Source organism: Symsagittifera roscoffensis, chromosome 3, assembly GCF_963678635.1.
Source record: "Symsagittifera roscoffensis chromosome 3, txSymRosc1.1, whole genome shotgun sequence".
Taxonomy (NCBI): domain Eukaryota; kingdom Metazoa; phylum Xenacoelomorpha; order Acoela; family Convolutidae; genus Symsagittifera; species Symsagittifera roscoffensis.
Window position 1 is genome coordinate 27551094 of NC_087064.1, and position 23353 is coordinate 27574446.

At 35.0% G+C, this 23353-nt stretch overlaps 2 protein-coding genes across 2 annotated transcripts in view; both read left to right on the forward strand.

Annotated features, from left to right (window-relative positions):
• LOC134841199 (long-chain-fatty-acid--CoA ligase 4-like) overlaps window positions 1–23353 on the forward strand; it is a 454776-nt gene that overhangs the window by 155219 nt on the left and 276204 nt on the right. The gene's annotated exons all lie outside the window — the stretch shown is intronic.
• The window catches only part of LOC134841646 (fibrillin-2-like), a gene marked incomplete in the record, with an annotated part of 33395 nt that overhangs the window by 7639 nt on the left and 2403 nt on the right, over window positions 1–23353 (forward strand). The window contains 30 exon segments of the mRNA XM_063857679.1: window positions 1889–1988; window positions 2218–2364; window positions 2674–2811; window positions 3111–3254; window positions 5411–5554; window positions 6022–6156; window positions 8174–8308; window positions 8585–8710; window positions 8814–8945; window positions 9284–9418; window positions 10268–10399; window positions 15203–15334; window positions 15984–16109; window positions 16190–16321; window positions 16763–16894; window positions 16998–17123; window positions 17907–18038; window positions 18111–18236; window positions 18319–18484; window positions 18750–18925; window positions 19071–19196; window positions 19748–19879; window positions 19952–20077; window positions 20170–20301; window positions 20654–20785; window positions 20931–21056; window positions 21581–21712; window positions 21785–21910; window positions 22003–22134; window positions 22487–22618. Of these exon segments, the coding sequence (XP_063713749.1) occupies window positions 1889–1988; window positions 2218–2364; window positions 2674–2811; window positions 3111–3254; window positions 5411–5554; window positions 6022–6156; window positions 8174–8308; window positions 8585–8710; window positions 8814–8945; window positions 9284–9418; window positions 10268–10399; window positions 15203–15334; window positions 15984–16109; window positions 16190–16321; window positions 16763–16894; window positions 16998–17123; window positions 17907–18038; window positions 18111–18236; window positions 18319–18484; window positions 18750–18925; window positions 19071–19196; window positions 19748–19879; window positions 19952–20077; window positions 20170–20301; window positions 20654–20785; window positions 20931–21056; window positions 21581–21712; window positions 21785–21910; window positions 22003–22134; window positions 22487–22618 (4012 nt within the window).

Below are 23353 nucleotides of genomic sequence, written 5' to 3' on the forward strand. Positions count from 1 at the left end.
GTCGCGTCGCCAGTCTTTTCGTAAGTCGCGCCGTCAGTATTTTCTCAAGTCGAGCCATGAGTCACTACTTAAGTCGCGCCACTTCAGATTTTCCGTAAAAATCTTTTCTTAAGTTACGAGGCTAAAATATTTTTTTTTGCCTCTACTTTTGTAAGAAGTGAATCAGTCTCTTCCAAGTAGCGGAGTCAGTTTTTTTTGTGTATCGCGCCGCTTAAGACTTTCCTTAAAGCTAGCCGTCAATAACTTTTCTCAAGTCGCACCATCTGTTTTATCGTAAGTCACGCCGCAAAAGTACTTTGTTTAGTCACGCCGTCAATCTTTCCGTAAGTCGCACCGTCAGTCTTGTCGTGAGTCGAGCTGGCTAACTTCTTCATAAGTCGCGCCGTCAATTTTTTTGGTAATTCATGCCGCTAAAGTGTTTTGTAAAGTCACGCCGTCAATCTTTTCGTGGGTCGCACCGTCAGTCTTCTCGTAAGGCGCGCTGCTAAGTCTTTTTTTAATTCGTGGAATTAGTCTTTTTGTTTGACGTGCCGTCAGTTTTTGTTAATTCCTAGCGTCAATCTTTTCTTAAGTCACGCCGTCAGTTTTTTTGTAAGTCACGCCGCCAAAGTTTTCTTTTGTTAAGTTGCGCCATCAATTTTTTTCGTAAATTGTCGCGTCTGTTTTTTTTGGAAGCAGCACCGCTATATTCTTTTCTTAGGTAGCGCCGTCAGACGTTTTTTCAGCTGTGCGTCAGTCTTTTCTTAAATCATGGTGTCAGTCTTTTCGTGAATCGCGTCGCTTAAGACTTTTGTTAAATCTAGCGGCTAAAATCTTTTCTTAAGTCGCGTCGTCAGTTTTTTTCGTAAGTCATACCGCTAAACTCTTTTGTTAAATCACGCCTTCAATCTTTTCTTGGGTCGCACCGTTAGTCTTATTGTAAGTCGCGCTGCTAGGTATATAATGAATTCGTTGAATCAGTCTTTTTGTAAGTCGTGCCATCTGTTTTTGTTAAGGCCTTGTCAGTCTTTTCTTAAGTCGCGCCGTCAGTTTTATTTGTAAGTCACGCGACTAAAGTATTTTGTTGAGTCACGAAGTTGTTCTTTACGTAAGTCGCACCGTCAGTCTTGTAGTAAGTCGTGCTGGCTAACTTCTTCGCAAGTTTCTTTTGGTAAGTCATGCCGCTAAAGTATTTTGTTAAGTCACGCCGTCAATCTTTTCGTGAGTCGCACCGTCAGTCTTCTCGTAAGTCGCGCTGCTAAGTCTTTGATTAGTTCGTGGAATCAGTCTTTTTGTATGACGTGCAATCAGTTTTTTTTAAGTTGGGCCGTCAGTTTTTTTGTAAATCACGCCGCTAAAATATTTTTTTAAGTCACGCCGTCATTCTTTTTGTACGGCGCACCGTCAGATTTCTGGTAAGTCGCGCTGCTAAGGTGTTTTATTAAGACGCGGTGTCAGTCTTTTTGTAAATCATGCCGTCAGTTTTTTTTGAATTCGCGGCGTGGTTTTTTCTTAAGTTGCGCCGCTAAGTCTTTTCATAAGTCGCACCGTCAGTCTGTTTCTACATCGCGCTGTCAATGTTTTCTCTTGTCGCATCAGCATTTTCGTAGTAAGACAGTTCTGACGGCGCGACGTTGCGGTGCTGTTTCCGAAAAAACAGACGCGGCGATTTACGAAAAGATTGACGCTAGGACTTAAACAAAAAAAGAAGGGCACGTCAAACAAAAAGACTGATTCCACGAATTAATAAAAGACTTACGAAAAGACAGTTCTGATCTCGGATTATATCCCCCCTCAAAATTAGTATATAAATTGGCCACCAAAAGTGAATATCTCAAAAAAGCTCAAAACCCACCCCCGCCCCCACCCCTAACTAAATCCACCCGATTGATTACAATTTTTTGATCAGGAGAATGGCGTGCTGTACAGTGTGGAAGTGAGGGCCGTGCAGACTTGTGGAGATTATTTGGTTAATGGCACACTCTCACTCCCAGTCGACATTGTGGCTGGTGAGTCATAACCAGCTGTCACTAATAAATAATCATCTCAAGTCAGTTCTTGGGGTTTCGACCTGGTTTTAGTCTATGTATGCTTTGCCATGGTTAAGTAACTTGGGCAACCTTATCAAAAATTACCTCGTGTTACGATTATCTCATCGATATATTCGATGAGCGACGCTCTCTTTTCTTTTGGGACAAGGAAGAAAACAGTTTTTATTTTCTTTTCTTTTTCTTTTAGACCTGGACGAGTGTGAGGAGTTGGTGGACGAAAGTGGGATGGGGGTGTGTGGCACTCACTCCTTCTGCAACAACACCATCGGCTCCTTCAACTGCACCTGTGAACCGGGCTTCTTCTCAGATCACGGCGATGGCTCCAACTGCAAAGGTAGGTTTAACCTGGTGCAGTTTGAGGTATAATATATCAAAAGTAATTTTATTACCTTATGTGTTGTTGAAAATAATGACTATTATTACTTTTTTACCCTTTTTTGTATGAAACTTACAAATAATTGTATGGTTGTGTAGACTGAGAGAGGAAAACTTCTCAAGTTCTCTGGTCACTTTTAATTATGTTCGAAAACAATGTTTGAAAAACTATCAGCGCAAATATTTTGCTCAAAAATTGCGAGAGCTCAAAGGCCGCAAAGCATCCAAAAACAAACGCTCAAAATGTTTTCTCAGTTCTTTTTCTCAGATTTGGACGAATGTGCGGTATTTGGTGATTTGGCTCTGTGTGGAGCGAACTCGACATGTATCAACACTGAGGGGGGCTATGACTGTCAGTGTCACGTGGGGTTCTACTCGCCACTCGAAACACACACAGACTGCACTGGTCAGTAGAAGAAATTCATTGGCCTTAATATTATTTATAGTTAGTTTGTTTAAGGAATTTTTTAAATCAAAAAATTGAACTTTTTTAAGGGCTTTGAATGTTGCAAAACCATTAGACTTAAACAGAGAACCATTTATGACATACACAATTTTCACAAACTTTCGCTGTAGTCAGTTCTCGTTCTCAAAAACGCTCAGAAAACTATAACTAATTATTCCGAGACTATGAACAAATTTAAGAAAAAATTTAATTTGGTTCCTGAAAAAAAACATGTTTTCAATTCTGTAATGATTTCGCAGACGTGGACGAGTGTGCTTCGGGTATGTATGGTGAAATAGGAATATGTGGGAATTACTCAGACTGTTCCAACACCATCGGAAGCTACTTCTGTTCATGTCATATCGGATTCTACTCGCCCGACTCAACACACCACGACTGCGCAGGCAAGAAACATTTATTTCGAAAGTTTAGAAGACTTTTCTTAAGAAATAAAGAACAACCAATTTTACAATCAACAATACCCAAAAGTGCAGTTTGAGGACGGAACGGAGGCGCCCTCCTCTTAGATGCAATCACCACGTAAGAAAACTCCAACACTCAACTCTTGTAAAAAAAATGTGTTTGCTTACAATCAGGGGCGGATCTAGGAATTTTCGGGGGTGGGAGGGTTTGAATTTTTTCTAGGATTTTCTAAATATTTGTCAACCTTTTTTTTAGGTCGACCAAATTGACTTTTTGAGCTCTCCCAAATCAGTATAAAGACCCATATTTTGACCAAACTTTTTGCACCGCAGGCAAATTTTTGAAAAAAGCAGCTCAAAAAAGACGTTTTTAGGCAGTTTTGGGAAAATTTTGACAAAAAATTGCGTTTATTCGGCGCCTGCTCAACCACCTTTCGAAACAGTTTAGGCTCAGTCAGCCAAAAAGGGATATTTTAAATTAGTACAAAGTGAGGACCCTTTGGGTCGGTAGGAGGTCGAATCCCTGGTGCTTGCAGTGCAGAAGTTTATGACAAATACTTTTTTCAGGACCAATAATGTTTTTTTTTAATCGAGCTCTTTCTACTTTAAAAACATCATTTGGTCCTTTTTTTAAAGAAAAACAAAAGTACAATTATTATCATTCGATTATTAGGTTTACAAGATTTTTAGCAGAAAATAGCAAACTGCTGGTTTTATAGTTGACTCGTGGTGCACTACGAAATTGCTCCGAATTGAATTGAGGCAGCTAATCGGGCTCTTCTTTTACAAACCCTACTCCCAAAGTTTGACACTAAAAACTTGATATTATCAGCCTAAATTGTTTTGCCAAAAATTAATTTAACAAAAAAAATTCAAGACCAATTAAAGGGCAGCCCGGAACCTTCAGGGCTATGCCTTGGCATGAGCAGTCCTGTTCCCTATATGACTCAAAATGTAATACTCGAAACTTGATAATTGTGACGAAACAACAAACAAAGGAACAGAGTTGCTGGAGAAAACAAACAAACAGAGTTCACATTTCAAAATATATATATATATATTGAAGACCATGGGAGAGAAATTGGGCCAAAAAGGTTAAAAATGAAAAGAATTGTTAAAAAAGAATCTATTTTGATTATTTCGAAAGCTGTTTTTTGGTGTTTGAATTCCAGTCGATCAATTTTTTTTCTGGCCAAGTGTTTGAATGATCATTAGAATGTTTATTATGCCAAACAGATTTTAAAAAATTCAAAAAATCTACTCGATTGCTTAGTACTTGTTTTGATGGCTGTTTGTTAGTCGGAAAATTGAATTTATCATTTTTTTTCTCTTCTAGTCCAAAGCTTAACAATGTAGGCAGCATTATTTTTTAGCAATTATTATACGAATTTTTTTAACCGAAAGCAATTTATCCTACGTATGGTCAGTAATATTGCTATTTCCATGCATTAAAATGACAATTCTGCCCGTACAGAAGAAATTCTTTATTTCTGACCTGATATAATTTATATCTAATCTAAAATTCTGGTCAGAAATTCTCTATGAAATTTTCAAATAAAGGAGGGATATTCTTAAAATTTTCTATTTCTCATCTTAATTCTGATCAAAAATTAGCTAAATCTAAGCTATTTCTAGCTATAAAAATTTTTTTCCTGGAGTGGCTCGAACATCGACATTCAATTTGCTAGCTTGTCTAATACAAAGTAACACTTGTTATAACAAGTGTTAATTTGCCTTACATTGCTACTGTTATTGAGTATTCTCGAAGCATGTTTATCTCATTGCGGTTGAGCAGTGAACTGATTTATGGTTTTTTCTTTCTGGAAACTCTTTATTTCTAAAATAGAAAGAAATAGATCATTTCTGCACGCAAAAAAACGAGAAAACGTCGGTAGATAAACTATCTAAAATTTCTATCTTGAAAAATTCAGCCTCCGTTGGGTACGGGTGAGTATGAAAAACTAGAAGTCGCAATTGCGATGACTTGCATTGCTCAAAAAAATTTATTAGAAAAATAAGTGGTTATGCAATTACAACAGAAGGTTCCGACCGCAGTTCTTTAGGAAAAAAATCGAAAGTAAGCCCCATTTCAGTTCTTTGGCTTTTCTACGAAAAAAAAATAATTTTTTTGTTATAAGATGACAACGAGTGTCTGGATGACAATGAAAACCCAACTGGTTTATGTGGCAACTTCTCCGACTGCTCCAACACATTTGGCTCCTATTTCTGTTCCTGCTGGACCGGGTTCAAGTCTCCCTCTGGAGACAACCACGACTGTGAAGGTACACAAGATTGCTTTGCAAGGTCTACCCAGAGTAGTCTTACATTGTGAGTCAAAATTCACAGTTGAAAATGATTGCCGAATATATAAGAATAAGTGACCGAATTGTTTCTGAGCTAAAATTGAAAAATTATAAGTCCAAGTCACAAAATTGAGCACCCACAAAAATTTCATGTTTTTTTTTAAAAATCGGAAATCAATTTCAAACCCATTTTTTTACAGGAAAAGTCAGTAAATACATCCAAAAAACGTTGAACAACGCCAAATCTCGTAAGATCCGGTCTTTAAAAAGGTCTTTATCTTGCAAGATGCAAGCAAGAGACTTGCAAGATGGTTGCAAGATGGTTGCAAGATGGTTGCAATATGGTTGCAAGATGGTTGCAAGATGGTGATGGTTGCAACATAACTCTATTCTCATAAGTTAAGTGGGTTCTCTCAAGTCCACTGATATTGTTTGATTTTGTGTAGATTTGGATGAATGTGTGGAGGTGACCCCTTACGTCTGCAGAAACAACTCCCACTGCTTCAACCTGATTGGCTCCTACTCCTGCGACTGTCACCAAGGATTCAAATCACTCGACGGCACTCATCATGACTGCACAGGTTTTTAAAAAATAGGATTTTTTTATTCCAAGCGAAAGAGCGGAAAATTTTTATCTTCTGTTGACTTCAAATTTCATTTTAGTTTTTCCATTGCAATTAATAAAAAAACAATCTGCGTTGTTGTTCCGACTTTTTTTATGTTTTACTTTCTCAATTATTTGAAGTTAATTTCAATGTTCATATCAGACGTAAATTGAGTAAAACGCATAGAGTGAACAAAATTTTGAAGATATTGACACAGTGAACGCTTTCTGGCGCAAAATTACGACAATTAGGCTAAAACTACTTGCTTGTATTAATGTGACCGAAGTTGTATCCAATTCATGACTTCTATCAACAAATTTTAGTTTATTAGATTATTGAAAACTTCTGGTTGAGATTTTTTGATTAATAATGTCCTTTGCAATCATTAAGAGAAATAGTCTCTAATGTTTTTTTTTGTATTTTCTCACTTAATTTAATTTCATTATCCGTATCGGCCCAGTCCTCATTGTTTTAAAAGGAAAATTTTACAAAATTTGAGGCAAAATTGAATTTATATGATGAACTTAACCAAATGAAGCTGGGTTCTTATCCTCAGTCTCATCAAAAGAGGAAAAATTTTCTAATGCATATTTCAAGAGTGTTTTCGAAAAACTAAAGGAATCTAAAATAAAATTTTGTTTGCGACAAAACTTGATTTTTTTAGCCATTTTTTTCTCTTTCGATCTTTAACATTGGGCTATATATATTTCAGTTCTTTTCCAATCAAAATCAAATAACGTAAATAAATCGAATGATACATTATATTGAAGAGTTTTTGATCTTGAATTGATTGACTTGAAAAAAAATTCAAAAAAACTATCAAATTCTCAATGAAAACTGGTTGAAAACTTCTGCTTCTTAGTTTTTAAGACACTCTATTTTGGAGCTTCATATAACGCCTGCTTGACTATAAAATTTTTTTTATCAGACCTCAAAAATTATCTAGTAAATTTTGTGTTTTTTTGTTTTTTGTTTCCAGTTTTAGATTTACAAAAAGCTGTAGTCAAAACCAAAATGACTTTTCACAACTGTTAAAAGCTTCGTTTTTTTAAAAACTTTGGTAGTTTTGTGGGACAAAAAAATCTATCATTGGGCTGAAAACATTTAAAACACACGACTGACAATGAGATAGTTTAAGCCTAAATGTGAATTTGAATTATGGTCCGGAAAAAAGAGTCTGCAAAATGATATTTGCAATTTCTGAGAATGCTATTTTGGAATATTTTTTTGGAATACAAAATACGACTAAAAACTTGAAGCTTATAATTTTTTTTGAGCTACCTAATTTCGAAAAAAATTTCCTCATGCCTCAGTCACTCCTACTCAAAACTGTAATTGTAAAAAAAGTTATCTCAAGTTTGTGAGCAACCGGACGGAATTTTTGCTATTAGGAATTCTTTCGTCTTTTTATTGAGCTGGATGATAATTTTTTTGGTTTCGCGAACATTTTGGGACATGAGCTAACTTTTCTGAGTTGATCAAAATTTCTGATCTCAAAATTTTTATTAATGAGAATTTTCTACAGTTTTCTGGCCTAAATTTTACCCTACAATTCTTTTGCATGATAAGCGTTCTTTCATTCATATATGAGATTTTTATGAATAGCATTTTGAATTATGCTGTGAAATTTGGTGTTTTTGGACCCACATTAACCAAAGTTTATCTCATAAAAAAAATTCAGTGGTTGAATAGCAACAAACACACAGATAACTGCTTTTGCTAATTTGTCATATAAATCTTAATATGATTTTCCGTCAAAATTAGGTAAAAAACCGTAATTTTTTAAAAAACAAGAAACTTGAAAATCTCATCGGTTGAAAACATTTTCCTGTTTTATATAATTAAAATTGTGCGATAGCATTTTTTCATCCAAAAATCGAAATGTATTCTTTTTTGATGTTCAGAAATCTTCAAAACCGTCACTTGAACGAAAAAAAGTATTTTCAAAAATTGTATGAAAATTGAATGACATTGAATAATCTGGTCCGTTTAGACATTGATGAATGCGTTGAGGTGGATCAAGCTTGCGGGTTGGCCAATTCAACTTGTACTAATCTGGTTGGCAGCCACCTGTGCCAGTGTTTCGATGGATTCTTCTCCGCCAACAGCCAACATAACGACTGTGCAGGTATACTTCAATTAAACATTATGGCTAGAAAATTTGGTATTTTGCCCATATGAAATTACCATAAAAATTGAAATATTTGTATTATATAAATCTTGTCATTAAGCTCAAACTGAGAGACTTTACAAACTCAAAAAAAAAGACATCCAACCCTCGGCGGTGTTACTTAGTTCTACCAGCTTTCAAATCGAATTACAAATTTCAGTTTGATCAAAATCTTAATTGTTTTTTGAAAAAAAAAAAAACGCTAAAATGTATGCAAAATTTTATGGTTGACAGATATCGACGAGTGTGCTTCAAATGTCTGTGGGAACTCATCCAATTGTGTGAATGTTATTGGTTCCTACAACTGTAGCTGCCATTCTGGATATGAATCACCTTCACTCACACACGAAGACTGTATAGGTAAAAATCACATTTAAAACTGATGTCAAAATCACTACAAATAGAGTTTGTTCGCAATCATTAGAAAATTAGTCCAATGTTGACTTTTTCATCTTTTTCGTAGACATCGATGAGTGTTCGCTTGACGCCTCAATTTGTGGAGGTAATTCGAGTTGCAACAACATTGATGGATCTTACGAGTGCTCCTGTGACACCGGCTATGAGTCAGTGGACGGATCAAACACAAACTGCACCAGTTAGTTCAAACTAGTTTCCCTTTTTCCTATACCGTTTCTAAAAATCTTAATTCAGGATATAATTTCAAATTTCAAAATTAAATAAGAATTACAAGCGATTTGTATAATGAATATAAAGTAGGTTTGTAAGGTATAGATCCTCAATAATGAAGTATTGGCCATTTTCATGCACACTTTTCTAACATTTTCAGATATTTTAAGCTGATTGAACCTAAGGCTACAGCTAGTCTCTAAAAAAAACTTCTCAGTGTGCCATTACTTATGTAAATTATAGCCAAATTGCCCCTTCTTGAAAGCTATTTATCAAATTTTTTAAGTATTACTTCCATGTAAATAGATATTGACGAATGTGGGTTGAGTGGGTCCCCCATTTGTGGCAGTAATTCCGACTGCACTGACAATGTGGGCAGCTACACCTGCTCATGTCACCCGGGATACTCTTCAGCCAACGCTTTCCACGACGACTGTCTAGGTAACCATAGACTTAATTGTTTCCAGGGTAAGCATTCTGTCATTTTATATACTTTTTTCTCAAACTTTGTACTAAGCAGGTCATACAATTTGTGACACAGGTATTTAAAAAAATCGAATATATTTTGAGTTTTTCCATTTATCAACAGAGTAATTCATTTTTCCAACATTTGCCTAAGGGGGATCCACAACATGCAAGCTGATCAGCTCGTTAAACTAACCAATGATTTGCCCCTAATTAAGCGGTGCAATTTTTCTGGGATGCAATTTTTCTCGCTCATTTTTTATGTTTTCAAATACTTTCTATGTTTTCTTCGCTTAAAATGCAGTGAATAAATCGTGAAATCTTAAGTTGTTGTTTCAATGAGGCTTTTTCAGTTTGAAGCGTATATTTGTTAAGAAGAGCACAAAAACTCAAAAAGTTATAAAGCGCATAGCGTTCATTTTTATGATTAACACATTTGGAGGCTTGCGGTGAACACCAGGCTTGCGTTGATTTTTTTGTGAGATCAAAATACCAATGTTTTGAGCTCCACAACAAAAAATACATAATTTAATATGGTTTTTGCTAAGTTTCTCAAAAATCCAGAAAGTTTATTTCAGTTAAAAATTCCGATAATCAATTTTTGAACATTTTTTTATATGGTGTACCTAAAGATTTATTTTTGTTGGCCTAATTTTTAGTTCAACTTGAGTGCTTAGATAAATTAGCATTAAGAGACAGGATAAAATATTTGGTTACGTTGTATTATGAATGATTTTTTTATTTTCCCTTGGATAAATAAATAACATCAACCTAATTATTGCGAACATTTCTGCATCTCAAGATCAAAAAGTGTTCGATTTTCAGACATTGACGAATGTGCTAACGATGCCACGATCTGTGGATTGAACTCTCTCTGTAGCAACATACCAGCCTCTTTCAACTGTTCATGCCTATCCGGGTACAAAACACTCGACAACACACACACCGACTGCACAAGTGAGCTAAATGTCTTCTTTAAGTGGTGGGCACTGCCAACCATCAGCCTCCAACCTTAATGTTTTGACCACTTTCTAAAAAGAGGCTGATTTATGCCGTAGGTTGGTTTTTCCTAGCCAATTTTGACAACCTCAAAGAAAAGTGGCACATATTCGAGCTTTAACTGTCTTGATTCTAATTCCAAAATGATATTTCAAGAAAGTTCAATCAGTACCGAAAAAACACTGAAGAGTGTTTGCACTTTTCAGACTGGGTTTCAACTGATTTTCAGACTGATTTTACATCTTCTCTGCCACGAGTAAAATATTTATCTTTTTGTACTTTAACTTGAATGCAGTGCTGCCAATAATGACGTAGAAAATAATTTAAAAATAAACTTTTGATAAGAAAAAGGAAAAAAATTCCAATTAACATTTCCAACTAAAAAATTCCAATTAACATGATTTTGCTCAAAATCGTTGTTGTCCAAAAATTCCGTGCTACTTGCACAGCCAAAGAGTACAATTGTTGCTAATAAAATCAATACTTGTAAGTAAACTCAGTTTCTTTCATAAGAAACATCAAAAACCGGACGAGTGTCCATTTATCCAATTCAAATAAAATTCAAGCAAAGCTTTTTTGTCAATACCCTATTTCTATACCGTAATAATACATAAAAACTATTAGAGAATTTTTTTGTCAAATTCATGCATGTAAAAATTCAGCGAAGAATTTTTTAACTGGTTATTCAAAGTATTTCGAAAATTAACCTGCAAAAATTTTGAAATTTTTTTGTAGGAAAGTTTCTATCTTACAACTTTCTTGTAACAACAGTCACTATCTAACAACTTTCTTTGGAAAAAAGTCCCTATCATTTTGTAAGATTCCTATAAGAAAAATTCTAAGATATTAACTTTTAGTCAACCCTATTTAACCCAGGAAACTACAGGTCCAATTTATCTACTGTTTTTGCTTTTATGCGTTCAAATAACCTTGTTTCATTTTTGTCCATCTATGAGGCTCATAAAGTTTTTCTCTTAGCGAAAGGATTGTTGTTCCAAAAAGCGTTTTGTATATTTTATGCTAATGTTGTTTGTGTTTTCTATCTGCTCATATGCCCAGAATTGAAGTGTCGCGCGCGAGGCATTTATTCCGTTGTTTCGGTTTTCAGATATAGCACGTGACCTCTAATCAGCGGTGGAAAATTGGCCATATTACTAGAAAAAATGTTGGTTATGGCTAAATATGAGCTTTATCAGTGAAAATTTGAAGTTTTTAAGCAACAGTTTTGGCCTGTAGTCAAGAAAATCAAGTTTTGATAACTTTATGCTTAGAAGCTTTTTTTGGGATATTGATAAAAACAGAAAAAAAATAATTCAGATTGGTTTTACTCTTTAGTCCACACTCCTTTTTAAAAAAAATTTTAAAAAATCGTTTTCTCGGCTAATTAATTACTCACCAATCTTTATTTAATGGTTAAGCTACAAAAAAATTCATTTCAATAAAAACGTTCAGGCAGAGGAAAATTTATTTATTTTTCTGACCATTTGAAAAATATGGACGAACTTTGTTTTCGGGTGTTTTCGTTTTTTTTTCACAAAATCAGATACCATAATTAATCATTGGAACGGAACGCCTTACATATCAGTTTAAAACCTCGCTATTTGTGATTTGATTTATATCATAAAGTTTTGAAAAACAGTTCTCAGTGTCAAGAAAAACCACTTCGAATTTTTTTGATTTTTGGTCTAAATTCAAGTTAATAAGCAGGCTCACAAAAGCTTGCTTATGCTTAATAAAAACCGTAAAAAATTTTTTTTACTCAATTAAAGTTAGGTTTGGGAGTTTCTTAGAGCCAATTTGAGAATCAAAAACATTCTGCCAAAAAAATTTGAAAAATTGTTTGAAACTTTGTGAATTTTCTACCAATTTTTTTTGAGTTTCTAGTCAATTTTCTACACAAACTGTTTTCCAAGTGGCCTTTTTTACTATGAGTATCAAATTTGTATAATTGCTTTTTTGTTCAGTTTTTTATCATCCTGCGCACAAAAAACGACATTAATTTGAAAAGACTTTTTAGTCTTTTTTCAGACTATCGTCAGAACCATCTGTGATACTTGCACAGTAACAGGCTATCCTTCTTAGATTTTGCTGATACTCAGTTTAAAACACAACAAAATTAATAAAAATGACAGCCCAAAAGCTGTTTTTTTTTTCATTTTGCATTCAGACAAATCGGTTGAGGAAAAGTTAGCTGATTTAAAAGTCAATGATAAAAATTGCAACAAGATTTTAGCCGTAAATTGTGTTTTTTTGAAAAATATTTTACGATGCTTACGTTTAAACTGAGACGATTTCATCAAGTAAAATGGGGCGTTAATCAGTGCCGAAGAGGTGCAGTACAACAGTGCCTAAAAGAAAATGTTGTTCAACAGTGCCGAAAATTATTTTGAATTATATTCTTACTGCTTCCAAATCACTGACTCTATATTATTTTATATCGAAAGAAGTTGAACAGTCAAAAATGGCCCTTTTGATTGATGCCGCTTATTAAACAAACAAAAATTCTCCAAGCGCAGCGTCAAAAATTTTTTTGAAAAAAAAACTGAGCAAGTTTTGTTCTCGCTTTCGGTGCAAAACAAAACACTATTCGATCAAAATGCCAACAAGTTGTAAACAGAATTCACCTTTTTTGAACAGCCTCATTTTTTGGCGCTGTTGAACACATTTTTCTTATCGGCACTGTTGTACTTCGGAATTGTTGAACTTCACCGCCGAAGAACAACTGTGCCAAAAAAAATGAAAATAGTTTGACCGTAATTTCTAAAGACAGGGATATTACTGACGCTAATTAAGAAAAAAAGTCACTCCAAATTTGGCAATAAATTGTCTGCAGCTTCAAATTTGTCAGTTATTTTGGCATCAAAACTTCTAAGTTACAATTTTTCTCGCTTCAAATGCTAATGTGTGTCCACTTAAGATTAAAATTGATCGCGGTTTAATTATCGATTGCCGGATTTGAAACGCTAAACTTTGTTCCTTCAAAAAGGGTTGTTTACCAATTACCAAAACGAAGAAATTGTGCTACCTTGACAGAAAAAAAAACATTTAAAATTAAGTACTTTTTACTGTTGTGTACAGTAAGTTTACCAGGCAATAAGTGCCTATAATTTGGGCGGATTTATTAATTTTCCAGCTACTCGCAACCATCTTGCCGTCGACGATTACTTACAAACTGCTGAAGTTTGCCAAATAATTTTGTCAGCTATCAAGTATTAGCCCTTGATATGTATGTACGAAATACATGAAGAATTGGTGTATTTTATCTGAGCAAAGAATGGGCAAAATCTTATCTGGAAAGCAGTTTCGTTTTAAAAAGAATTTTAGAATGGGGGCATTTGTCATGGCAACTAGATTTTTTATTGAAAGTATTGCGGACTGCGATTTAATAATGATATACGGCGTGAATTTCAAAGTCTTATTTTGTTCGCGGTTTTATAATAAGATGAAGCTATTTGGATTTTTTTTCTGATTTGGATTGCGAAATCGATCATTTTTGCAATGAATTATAAACTTTACATTTTTCTGCAAAATCATTTGCAAAATTTGCAACGTTTCTGCGCTCCACTCGGCCTACTCGCAATCTAAACCTACTCAAATTAACCTCCCACCCCCCAACTTCTCCCCAACCGCATTTGCCCAATTCCCTCCCCCCACTCCCCTGCGTTTAAACCTACGCCCACCCCCATGCTTACGTAAGTTTATCCCCATGTGAAAAATAAAATTTTATGAAACGTAATACGTAGCAATTGCACGAAACAGGAAATGAGATGACTTTGAAAAAAACTGCAAAATTCATAATTTCTTCTCAAAACGAAACAAGAATTGAGATGTTTTTGAAAATTTTTTTTGCAAAATTCAAAATTCTCAAAAATAAATTATAACTGATTAAAATCTATTATAATGGATTATAATGATTAAAAAATTATTATGACTATAATCCATTCTTAATGGATTATAATCAATTGTAATCGATTATAATGGATTATTTTGATTTGAAAAATATTAGGATTATAATCTGTTTTTCATGGATTTTAATCGATTATTTTTGTAATTTTGTAGACACTGACTACAAAATGACAAAATAATCGATTACTATCCATGGAACTCTAGTGCGGTTGTTTATAGTGTGTTTGCTTCAACAAAAAAAAATGAGTGAACTTATCAAAACTCTACCAGCTGACTTGCACAATTGGAATTTTTAATTACATAAAGTTTAATAAACATCAATAGCACAAGGGTAGCATAGATGCCTCCATTATGAAAGATAGATGGTTTAGAGTAGGAGACGGTTTTTTAAGGGATTCGACCCCCTGCCGACCCAAAGGGTCTACATTCAAACTATTTTGAGATATCCATTTTTGGCTCATTGACCCAAAATGTTTCTGAAGGCGCCTTGGGCGCCAAAATATACTAAATTTAAGGGGGGAGTGCGCGCCGAAAAAAAGCAATTTTTTGGTCAAAATTTTTCAAAATTGTCTAAAAACGCATTTTTGGCCTTTTTTTAAAAGTTTTTACTGCGGCCCAGGAAATTCGGCCAAAATAGGGTCTTATTAGTGCTTTGGCAGAGCTCGGAAAATCAACTTGATCCAACATAAAAAGAAAGTCGACACAAAAATTTTCGAAGACTTTTTGAAAATTTGCACCCCCCCCCCCCTCGAGAAAACCCTAGATCCGCCCCTGAGCCAGACTAATTACTTCCAAATTCAGTTATCGTCTAAAAATCACACCAACTAATTTAAGTTCACTTTTTTCGTTTTACAGACGTCAACGAGTGTACTGAACTGGACACAGTTTGTGGACTCAATTCACAGTGCACAGACAATGTAGGATCCTACACTTGTGCTTGTGATGGAGGATACTACTCGCCAAACACCAATCACGACGACTGTATTGGTAAGCGACCTCAGGATCCGAAAAGAATTCAATAAATTTAGATAAACGGTTCAACTGATAGCGTATCCTACTGTTAGTCATCACTATTACAAAGCTTTAAAAACAACCCTCGAAAACTCTCTAAAGCTAGAACAATTTCTAATTAGATACCAATGTTTCGTTATGGCTGCTGTTGCTTTGGGCGGTAAGAAAAAGAAACCATTTCAATTTTAAACAAAAGTTGTTAATTTTGGTTAACTTGTGCCGACTTTTTGTATTTTTTATTGATTGCAAGGAAATTCTTTTGAGGCATTTTACTGGTTATTTTGAGGCACCTTTCATCATCCCTGAAGATTATTTAACAAAGTTTCCTGGAACGGTTTGTGTGAATTATCCTTCTACCAGAAAATCAACACCTTTACCTTTCAAAGGGTCCTCTTCGGTATCCTTTTTTAAGTTCAATTTTGACAAGACTTTTGAAAATCTCTCGTGGAAATTTACGAGGCCTCCACAAAAGTTTAGTTTTGACAATTTTGTTCGTTTTGCGCCTGATGCTTATTGATAAGATTTAAAACTAAAATATGAGCGTTGTTGATTTTTTTGTTTTTCAGTAAGTGCAAAGTGTTGTTCTTGACATAAATGTTGTAAATGTAAACAAAGTGTTGCACAGACATAAATGAATGTGACGCCAACATTTGTGGATCGTACTCGGACTGTGCCAATCTGGAGGCTTCTTACAGTTGCAATTGCCAAAATGGGTTTGAGTCTTCGTCGGGGTCCCATGAAGATTGTATTGGTTAGTCAATTGTCAACAATTCGAGGTTATTCAATCCTAGTGTTGTAAAATGAAGCGGTTTCATTTTGATACGCGAGTAGATATCAACGAATGTGCGAACGGCCCAAATCTGTGTGGCTTTAACTCAAACTGTAACAATGCTGTTGGATCCTTCAACTGCGAATGTGATCCAGGATACGAAAGTCTTGATGGTAGCAACAAAAATTGTTCAAGTAAGAATTGTTCGATAGTACTTTCAATGCAATAACATTTTTTGTATTGGATCCTTTAATTTCAATAAGTCAAGTTCAGAGTTTTTCTACATATACGGAGTAAAAGTTATGCTAAATAAAGACCTAGCATTTTGTAAATGATCAACCGAAAGACCTACTTACTTAAGAAGGAATAATATAATGAAACAATAATAATTCATCAAAAATTTTCTTAATTCAGTTTTTTTTCGTTTAAAAAAGTACCATGATTAGTTTTCAATTTTTAACCTCTTTCAGCTGCTTTTTTTGTCATGTAAGCCATACCTTCTGTAATGCAGTGGCATGCAGTGCAAACAAACGTTTTTTTTTTCAAACATGTTTCAGATTCAAAATTTTCACTGTTGAATCTGAACTCTTTTTTGGGTTTTGAATATTATCGCATGCTTAGTTCCAATGATTTAGACATAAATGAATGCAGTTTACCCAACCCAATATGTGGCTCGACCTCTGATTGCAGTGACAACATTGGAAGTTATTCGTGTGCGTGTCATAACGGATATGAAACTCTAAATGGAAACTCTGATGACTGTACAGGTGAAACCAATTTTTCATCTATGGCTTGAGATTTCCAAATTTTGAGTTCAACACTAATCAAAACTTTTTTATTTTATTTGTGTAACTAATGAATGTTTTATAGACATTGACGAATGTACGCAGAGTCCAAGCATCTGCGGAACTAATTCTATCTGTGCAAATGTGCCGGCTACTTACACTTGCTCTTGTGAAACTGGATACGAGTCTGCCGATAACACGAATTGTCTAGGTACAAAAAACGCACTCAATTTTTTTTAGGGAAACTTGTCCATCTTTTAGTAATTTTTTTTCGAAAAAACATGCGGTTGTTGTTTAAGCAGCGCAAAAATTCCCAACTCAATGGTTTTCCTGAAGAACTTCAATAATTATTGATAAGAAATTAAAACAAGAAAAAACTGATTTAAATTTTTTTAAGAAAATTTTTTTTAAACGAAATGATATAAAAAAATTAAAAATTTACACTTATTTTTTCGTAAAACACATAAAAATTGCAGTATATTGAATTGGGTGTAAACAGGTACGAATTGAACTACACAAAATTGTAAATTTGCTCTGAAAATTTGAAAATTCGGAAAATTTTTCACGACACTGATATCAAAAAGCATTGGAAAAAAAATCGGTGCCATAGTTCCTTCCAACTTTGTGAAGCAATCAAAAAAATGAATCAAACGCCATTTAAAATTAATCAAATTATTTTTTACTTGCAATAAAATTAAAATAAAATTATAATGGCAAAAGATCAGGTAAAAAAATTCGAAATTTAGCAACGAAATTAGAAACATTTTTTTTTGAATAAGCAAAGGAAAAGATAAGATTCGGAACCGAAGATTGTTTGCATATAGCTTTTTGATAATAGGTCTGTAGATAGTTAAAATAAATTGGATAATTTTTTTCACTTTAAAAGAAAGGACAATTAACAACAAGATTTTCAAGGTCGTTCACCAAATTGTTAGGCTACGAAATCAATCAAAATTGAGTTTCATAAAAATTCAAATTAAGTTTCGTTATTTAGATACTGACGAGTGTACGGTGAATGCAAACATATGCGGAACTGATTCAACGTGCACAAACTCAGTCGGCTCATACTCTTGTTTTTGTGCATCTGGCTACTTTTCGGCAAATACTATGCACAATGATTGTCAGGGTAAATTGAGTACTTTCAAATTGATTTAGTTATTTTGAACTCAAGTTTTGTTTGTAATATGGTAATTCTTAGACATAAATGAGTGTGATAGTAACTTTTGTGGATCATACTCGGACTGTGTGAACTTGGTGGGTTCTTATAGTTGCAATTGCCAGACTGGATTTGAATCCCCGTCAGGATCTCATGAAGATTGTGTTGGTTAGTCAGAACTTTTCCTCTAGTGTTATTAGCATTTTATTTTTCTTTTATCCAATTAGAGGCAGTTTTCGTAATTGCTTAGATATCGACGAATGTACCAACAGCCCAAGCCTATGCGGCTTAAACGCAAATTGCAACAATATTGAAGGTTCTTACGCGTGTGAATGTGAAACAGGATACGAGAGTTTGGATGGAAGCAACACAGATTGTACAAGTAAGACAATTCTGAATATATCCGCGGCTTTGTGGTCCACCAAATGAACAGAACAGGTAGAAGGATTTGATTTTGTAGATACTTCCGGTTTTACTAGTAACATTGTTTTGTTAATCAATGCCCATTTTAAAACATTTTTTCTTAGTGCACTGGTTCAATCATTGGTCTGTTTTGGGTTCCGCACTTAAACTGTGTGGAATTTGCAAATTTTTAGATTTCAAGTTGATTAATGATTATTTGTGACTCTAATTAAAAATATGTTTTTTGAGACTTGAGAAAAAGTATTGAAAACTTATCAGCAGACTTTTGGGTGCACTATTGAAAAAAAAACCATTTTTCTTAGATATTAACGAATGTGGCTTGCCTGGTCAAATTTGTGGCCTTAATTCGGACTGCACTGACAATGTTGGAAGCTATTCGTGTGCTTGTCATGGCGGCTATGAAACATTGAGCGGCATTTCAGATGACTGCACAGGTACTATAGTACTATTTAACTCAAAATCAGTGTTTCCAAAACCCGTCACCTGGAATAATTTTTTAGACTTCATCGAAGAAAATATTTTTATAATAAGAAACTTTTCTCGTTTGTTTCTCATAAATACTTGTTTTTACCTCTATAGACATTGACGAATGTTTGCAAAGCCCAGCCGTTTGCGGAACAAATTCAGTTTGTTCAAACTTACCGGCCACATACAGTTGCTCTTGTGAAACTGGTTACGAATCTGCCGATAACACCAACTGCATCGGTACGTTCAATTTAAATTGCTCTTGATAGGTGATAGACAGGCTTCTGAACTTCGGCTACTTGTTGAACTGTTTTCTTCTAGTTTCTTCAAGTTAGAACAAAATGCTGATTTACTTCAAGTTAGAATAAAATGCTGATTTATGTCATCTGTCATTTTCAATTGCAAATCTCAGACTTTATACTCATTAACAAAACATCCATCTGTACCATTTAGAGTTGGAAGAAATTTTGTGGTTTAATTAGTCGCGAAAGATTTTGTGGTTTAATTAGTCGCGAAAGACGGGAGTCTGCGCTCTGATTTAAACCAGTTCTATCAAATGGGATTAGAAAGAGCAATATTTACAAGCTCGCGACGCATCTCAGATGTAGGTGTTTGGGCAGCAGTAACGCGGGTGGGTGTGGGTGTGGGGAGGTGGAGGCTAGGAGCAGAACAAGGGTTAAGCAGGCGCAGCAAACAGCTTAATATCCATAATTAATTTCAATTACTCATCTCCATTGAGAACTTGAAATGATGTTAGAATTCAAATGAACTGACAATCAGACTGTTTTGAGATATTGACGAATGCACTGCCACTCCCAATATCTGTGGAAGCCAATCGACATGTTCAAATTCAGTTGGCACATATGCATGCTCGTGTGCTTCTGGCTACTTTTCGGCAAATACTATGCACAATGATTGTCAGGGTAAATTGAGTACCTTCAAATTGATTTAGTTATTTTGAACTCAAGTTTTGTTTGTAATATGGTAATTCTTAGACATAAATGAGTGTGATAGTAACTTTTGTGGATCATACTCGGACTGTGTAAACTTGGTGGGTTCTTATAGTTGCAATTGCCAGACTGGATTTGAATCCCCGTCAGGATCTCATGAAGATTGTGTTGGTTAGTCAGAACTTTTCCTCTAGTGTTATTAGCATTTTAATTTTCTTTTATCCAATTAGAGGCAGTTTTCGTACGGTATATTTATTGCTTAGATATCAACGAATGTACCAACAGCCCAAGCCTATGCGGCTCAAACGCAAATTGCAACAATATTGAAGGTTCTTACGCGTGTGAATGTGAAACAGGATACGAGAGTTTGGATGGAAGCAACACAGATTGTACAAGTAAGACAATTCTGAATATATCCGCGGCTTTGTGGTCCACCAAATGAACAGAACAGGTAGAAGGATTTGATTTTGTAGATACTTCCGGTTTTACTAGTAACATTGTTTTGTTAATCAATGCCCATTTTAAAACATTTTTTCTTAGTGCACTGGTTCAATCATTGGTCTGTTTTGGGTTCCGCACTTAAACTGTGTGGAATTTGCAAATTTTTAGATTTCAAGTTGATTAATTTGGAGAAATTTTGATTATGACTCTAATTAAAAATATGTTTTTTGAGACTTGAGAAAAAGTATTGAAAACTTATCAGCAGACTTTTGGGTGCACTATTGAAAAAAAAACCATTTTTCTTAGATATTGATGAATGTGGCTTGCCTGGTCAAATTTGTGGCCTTAATTCGGACTGCACTGACAATGTTGGAAGCTATTCGTGTGCTTGTCATGGCGGCTATGAAACATTGAGCGGCATTTCAGATGACTGCACAGGTACTATAGTACTATTTAACTCAAAATTAGTGTTTCCAAAACCCGTCACCTGGAATAATTTTTTAGACTTCATCGAAGAAAATATTTTTATATTAAGAAACTTTTCTCGTTTGTTTCTCATAAATACTTGTTTTTACCTCTATAGACATTGACGAATGTTTGCAAAGCCCAGCCGTTTGCGGAACAAATTCAGTTTGTTCAAACTTACCGGCCACATACAGTTGCTCTTGTGAAACTGGTTACGAATCTGCCGATAACACCAACTGCATCGGTACGTTCAATTTAAATTGCTCTTGATAGGTGATAGACAGGCTTCTGAACTTCGGCTACTTGGTGAACTGTTTTCTTCTAGTTTCTTCAAGTTAGAACAAAATGCTGATTTACTTCAAGTTAGAATAAAATGCTGATTTATGTCATCTGTCATTTTCAATTGCAAATCTCAGAGTCTATACTCATTAACAAAACATCCATCTGTACCATTTATAGTTGGAAGAAATTTTGTGGTTTAATTAGTCGCGAAAGACGGGAGTCTGCGCTCTGATTTAAACCAGTTCTATCAAATGGGATTAGAAAGAGCAATATTTACAAGCTCGCGACGCATCTCAGATGTAGGTGTTTGGGCAGCAGTAACGCGGGTGGGTGTGGGTGTGGGGAGGTGGAGGCTAGGAGCAGAACAAGGGTTAAGCAGGCGCAGCAAACAGCTTAATATCCATAATTAATTTCAATTACTCATCTCCATTGAGAACTTGAAATGATGTTAGAATTCAAATGAACTGACAATCAGACTGTTTTGAGATATTGACGAATGCACTGCCACTCCCAATATCTGTGGAAGCCAATCGACATGTTCAAATTCAGTTGGCACATATGCATGCTCGTGTGCTTCTGGCTACTTTTCGGCAAATACTATGCACAATGATTGTCAGGGTAAATTGAGTACCTTCAAATTGATTTAGTTATTTTGAACTCAAGTTTTGTTTGTAATATGGTAATTCTTAGACATAAATGAGTGTGATAGTAACTTTTGTGGATCATACTCGGACTGTGTAAACTTGGTGGGTTCTTATAGTTGCAATTGCCAGACTGGATTTGAATCCCCGTCAGGATCTCATGAAGATTGTGTTGGTTAGTCAGAACTTTTCCTCTAGTGTTATTAGCATTTTAATTTTCTTTTATCCAATTAGAGGCAGTTTTCGTACGGTATATTTATTGCTTAGATATCAACGAATGTACCAACAGCCCAAGCCTATGCGGCTCAAACGCAAATTGCAACAATATTGAAGGTTCTTACGCGTGTGAATGTGAAACAGGATACGAGAGTTTGGATGGAAGCAACACAGATTGTACAAGTAAGACAATTCTGAATATATCCGCGGCTTTGTGGTCCACCAAATGAACAGAACAGGTAGAAGGATTTGATTTTGTAGATACTTCCGGTTTTACTAGTAACATTGTTTTGTTAATCAATGCCCATTTTAAAACATTTTTTCTTAGTGCACTGGTTCAATCATTGGTCTGTTTTGGGTTCCGCACTTAAACTGTGTGGAATTTGCAAATTTTTAGATTTCAAGTTGATTAATTTGGAGAAATTTTGATTATGACTCTAATTAAAAATATGTTTTTTGAGACTTGAGAAAAAGTATTGAAAACTTATCAGCAGACTTTTGGGTGCACTATTGAAAAAAAAACCATTTTTCTTAGATATTGATGAATGTGGCTTGCCTGGTCAAATTTGTGGCCTTAATTCGGACTGCACTGACAATGTTGGAAGCTATTCGTGTGCTTGTCATGGCGGCTATGAAACATTGAGCGGCATTTCAGATGACTGCACAGGTACTATAGTACTATTTAACTCAAAATTAGTGTTTCCAAAACCCGTCACCTGGAATAATTTTTTAGACTTCATCGAAGAAAATATTTTTATATTAAGAAACTTTTCTCGTTTGTTTCTCATAAATACTTGTTTTTACCTCTATAGACATTGACGAATGTTTGCAAAGCCCAGCCGTTTGCGGAACAAATTCAGTTTGTTCAAACTTACCGGCCACATACAGTTGCTCTTGTGAAACTGGTTACGAATCTGCCGATAACACCAACTGCATCGGTACGTTCAATTTAAATTGCTCTTGATAGGTGATAGACAGGCTTCTGAACTTCGGCTACTTGGTGAACTGTTTTCTTCTAGTTTCTTCAAGTTAGAACAAAATGCTGATTTACTTCAAGTTAGAATAAAATGCTGATTTATGTCATCTGTCATTTTCAATTGCAAATCTCAGAGTCTATACTCATTAACAAAACATCCATCTGTACCATTTATAGTTGGAAGAAATTTTGTGGTTTAATTAGTCGCGAAAGACGGGAGTCTGCGCTCTGATTTAAACCAGTTCTATCAAATGGGATTAGAAAGAGCAATATTTACAAGCTCGCGACGCATCTCAGATGTAGGTGTTTGGGCAGCAGTAACGCGGGTGGGTGTGGGTGTGGGGAGGTGGAGGCTAGGAGCAGAACAAGGGTTAAGCAGGCGCAGCAAACAGCTTAATATCCATAATTAACTTCAGTTACTCATCT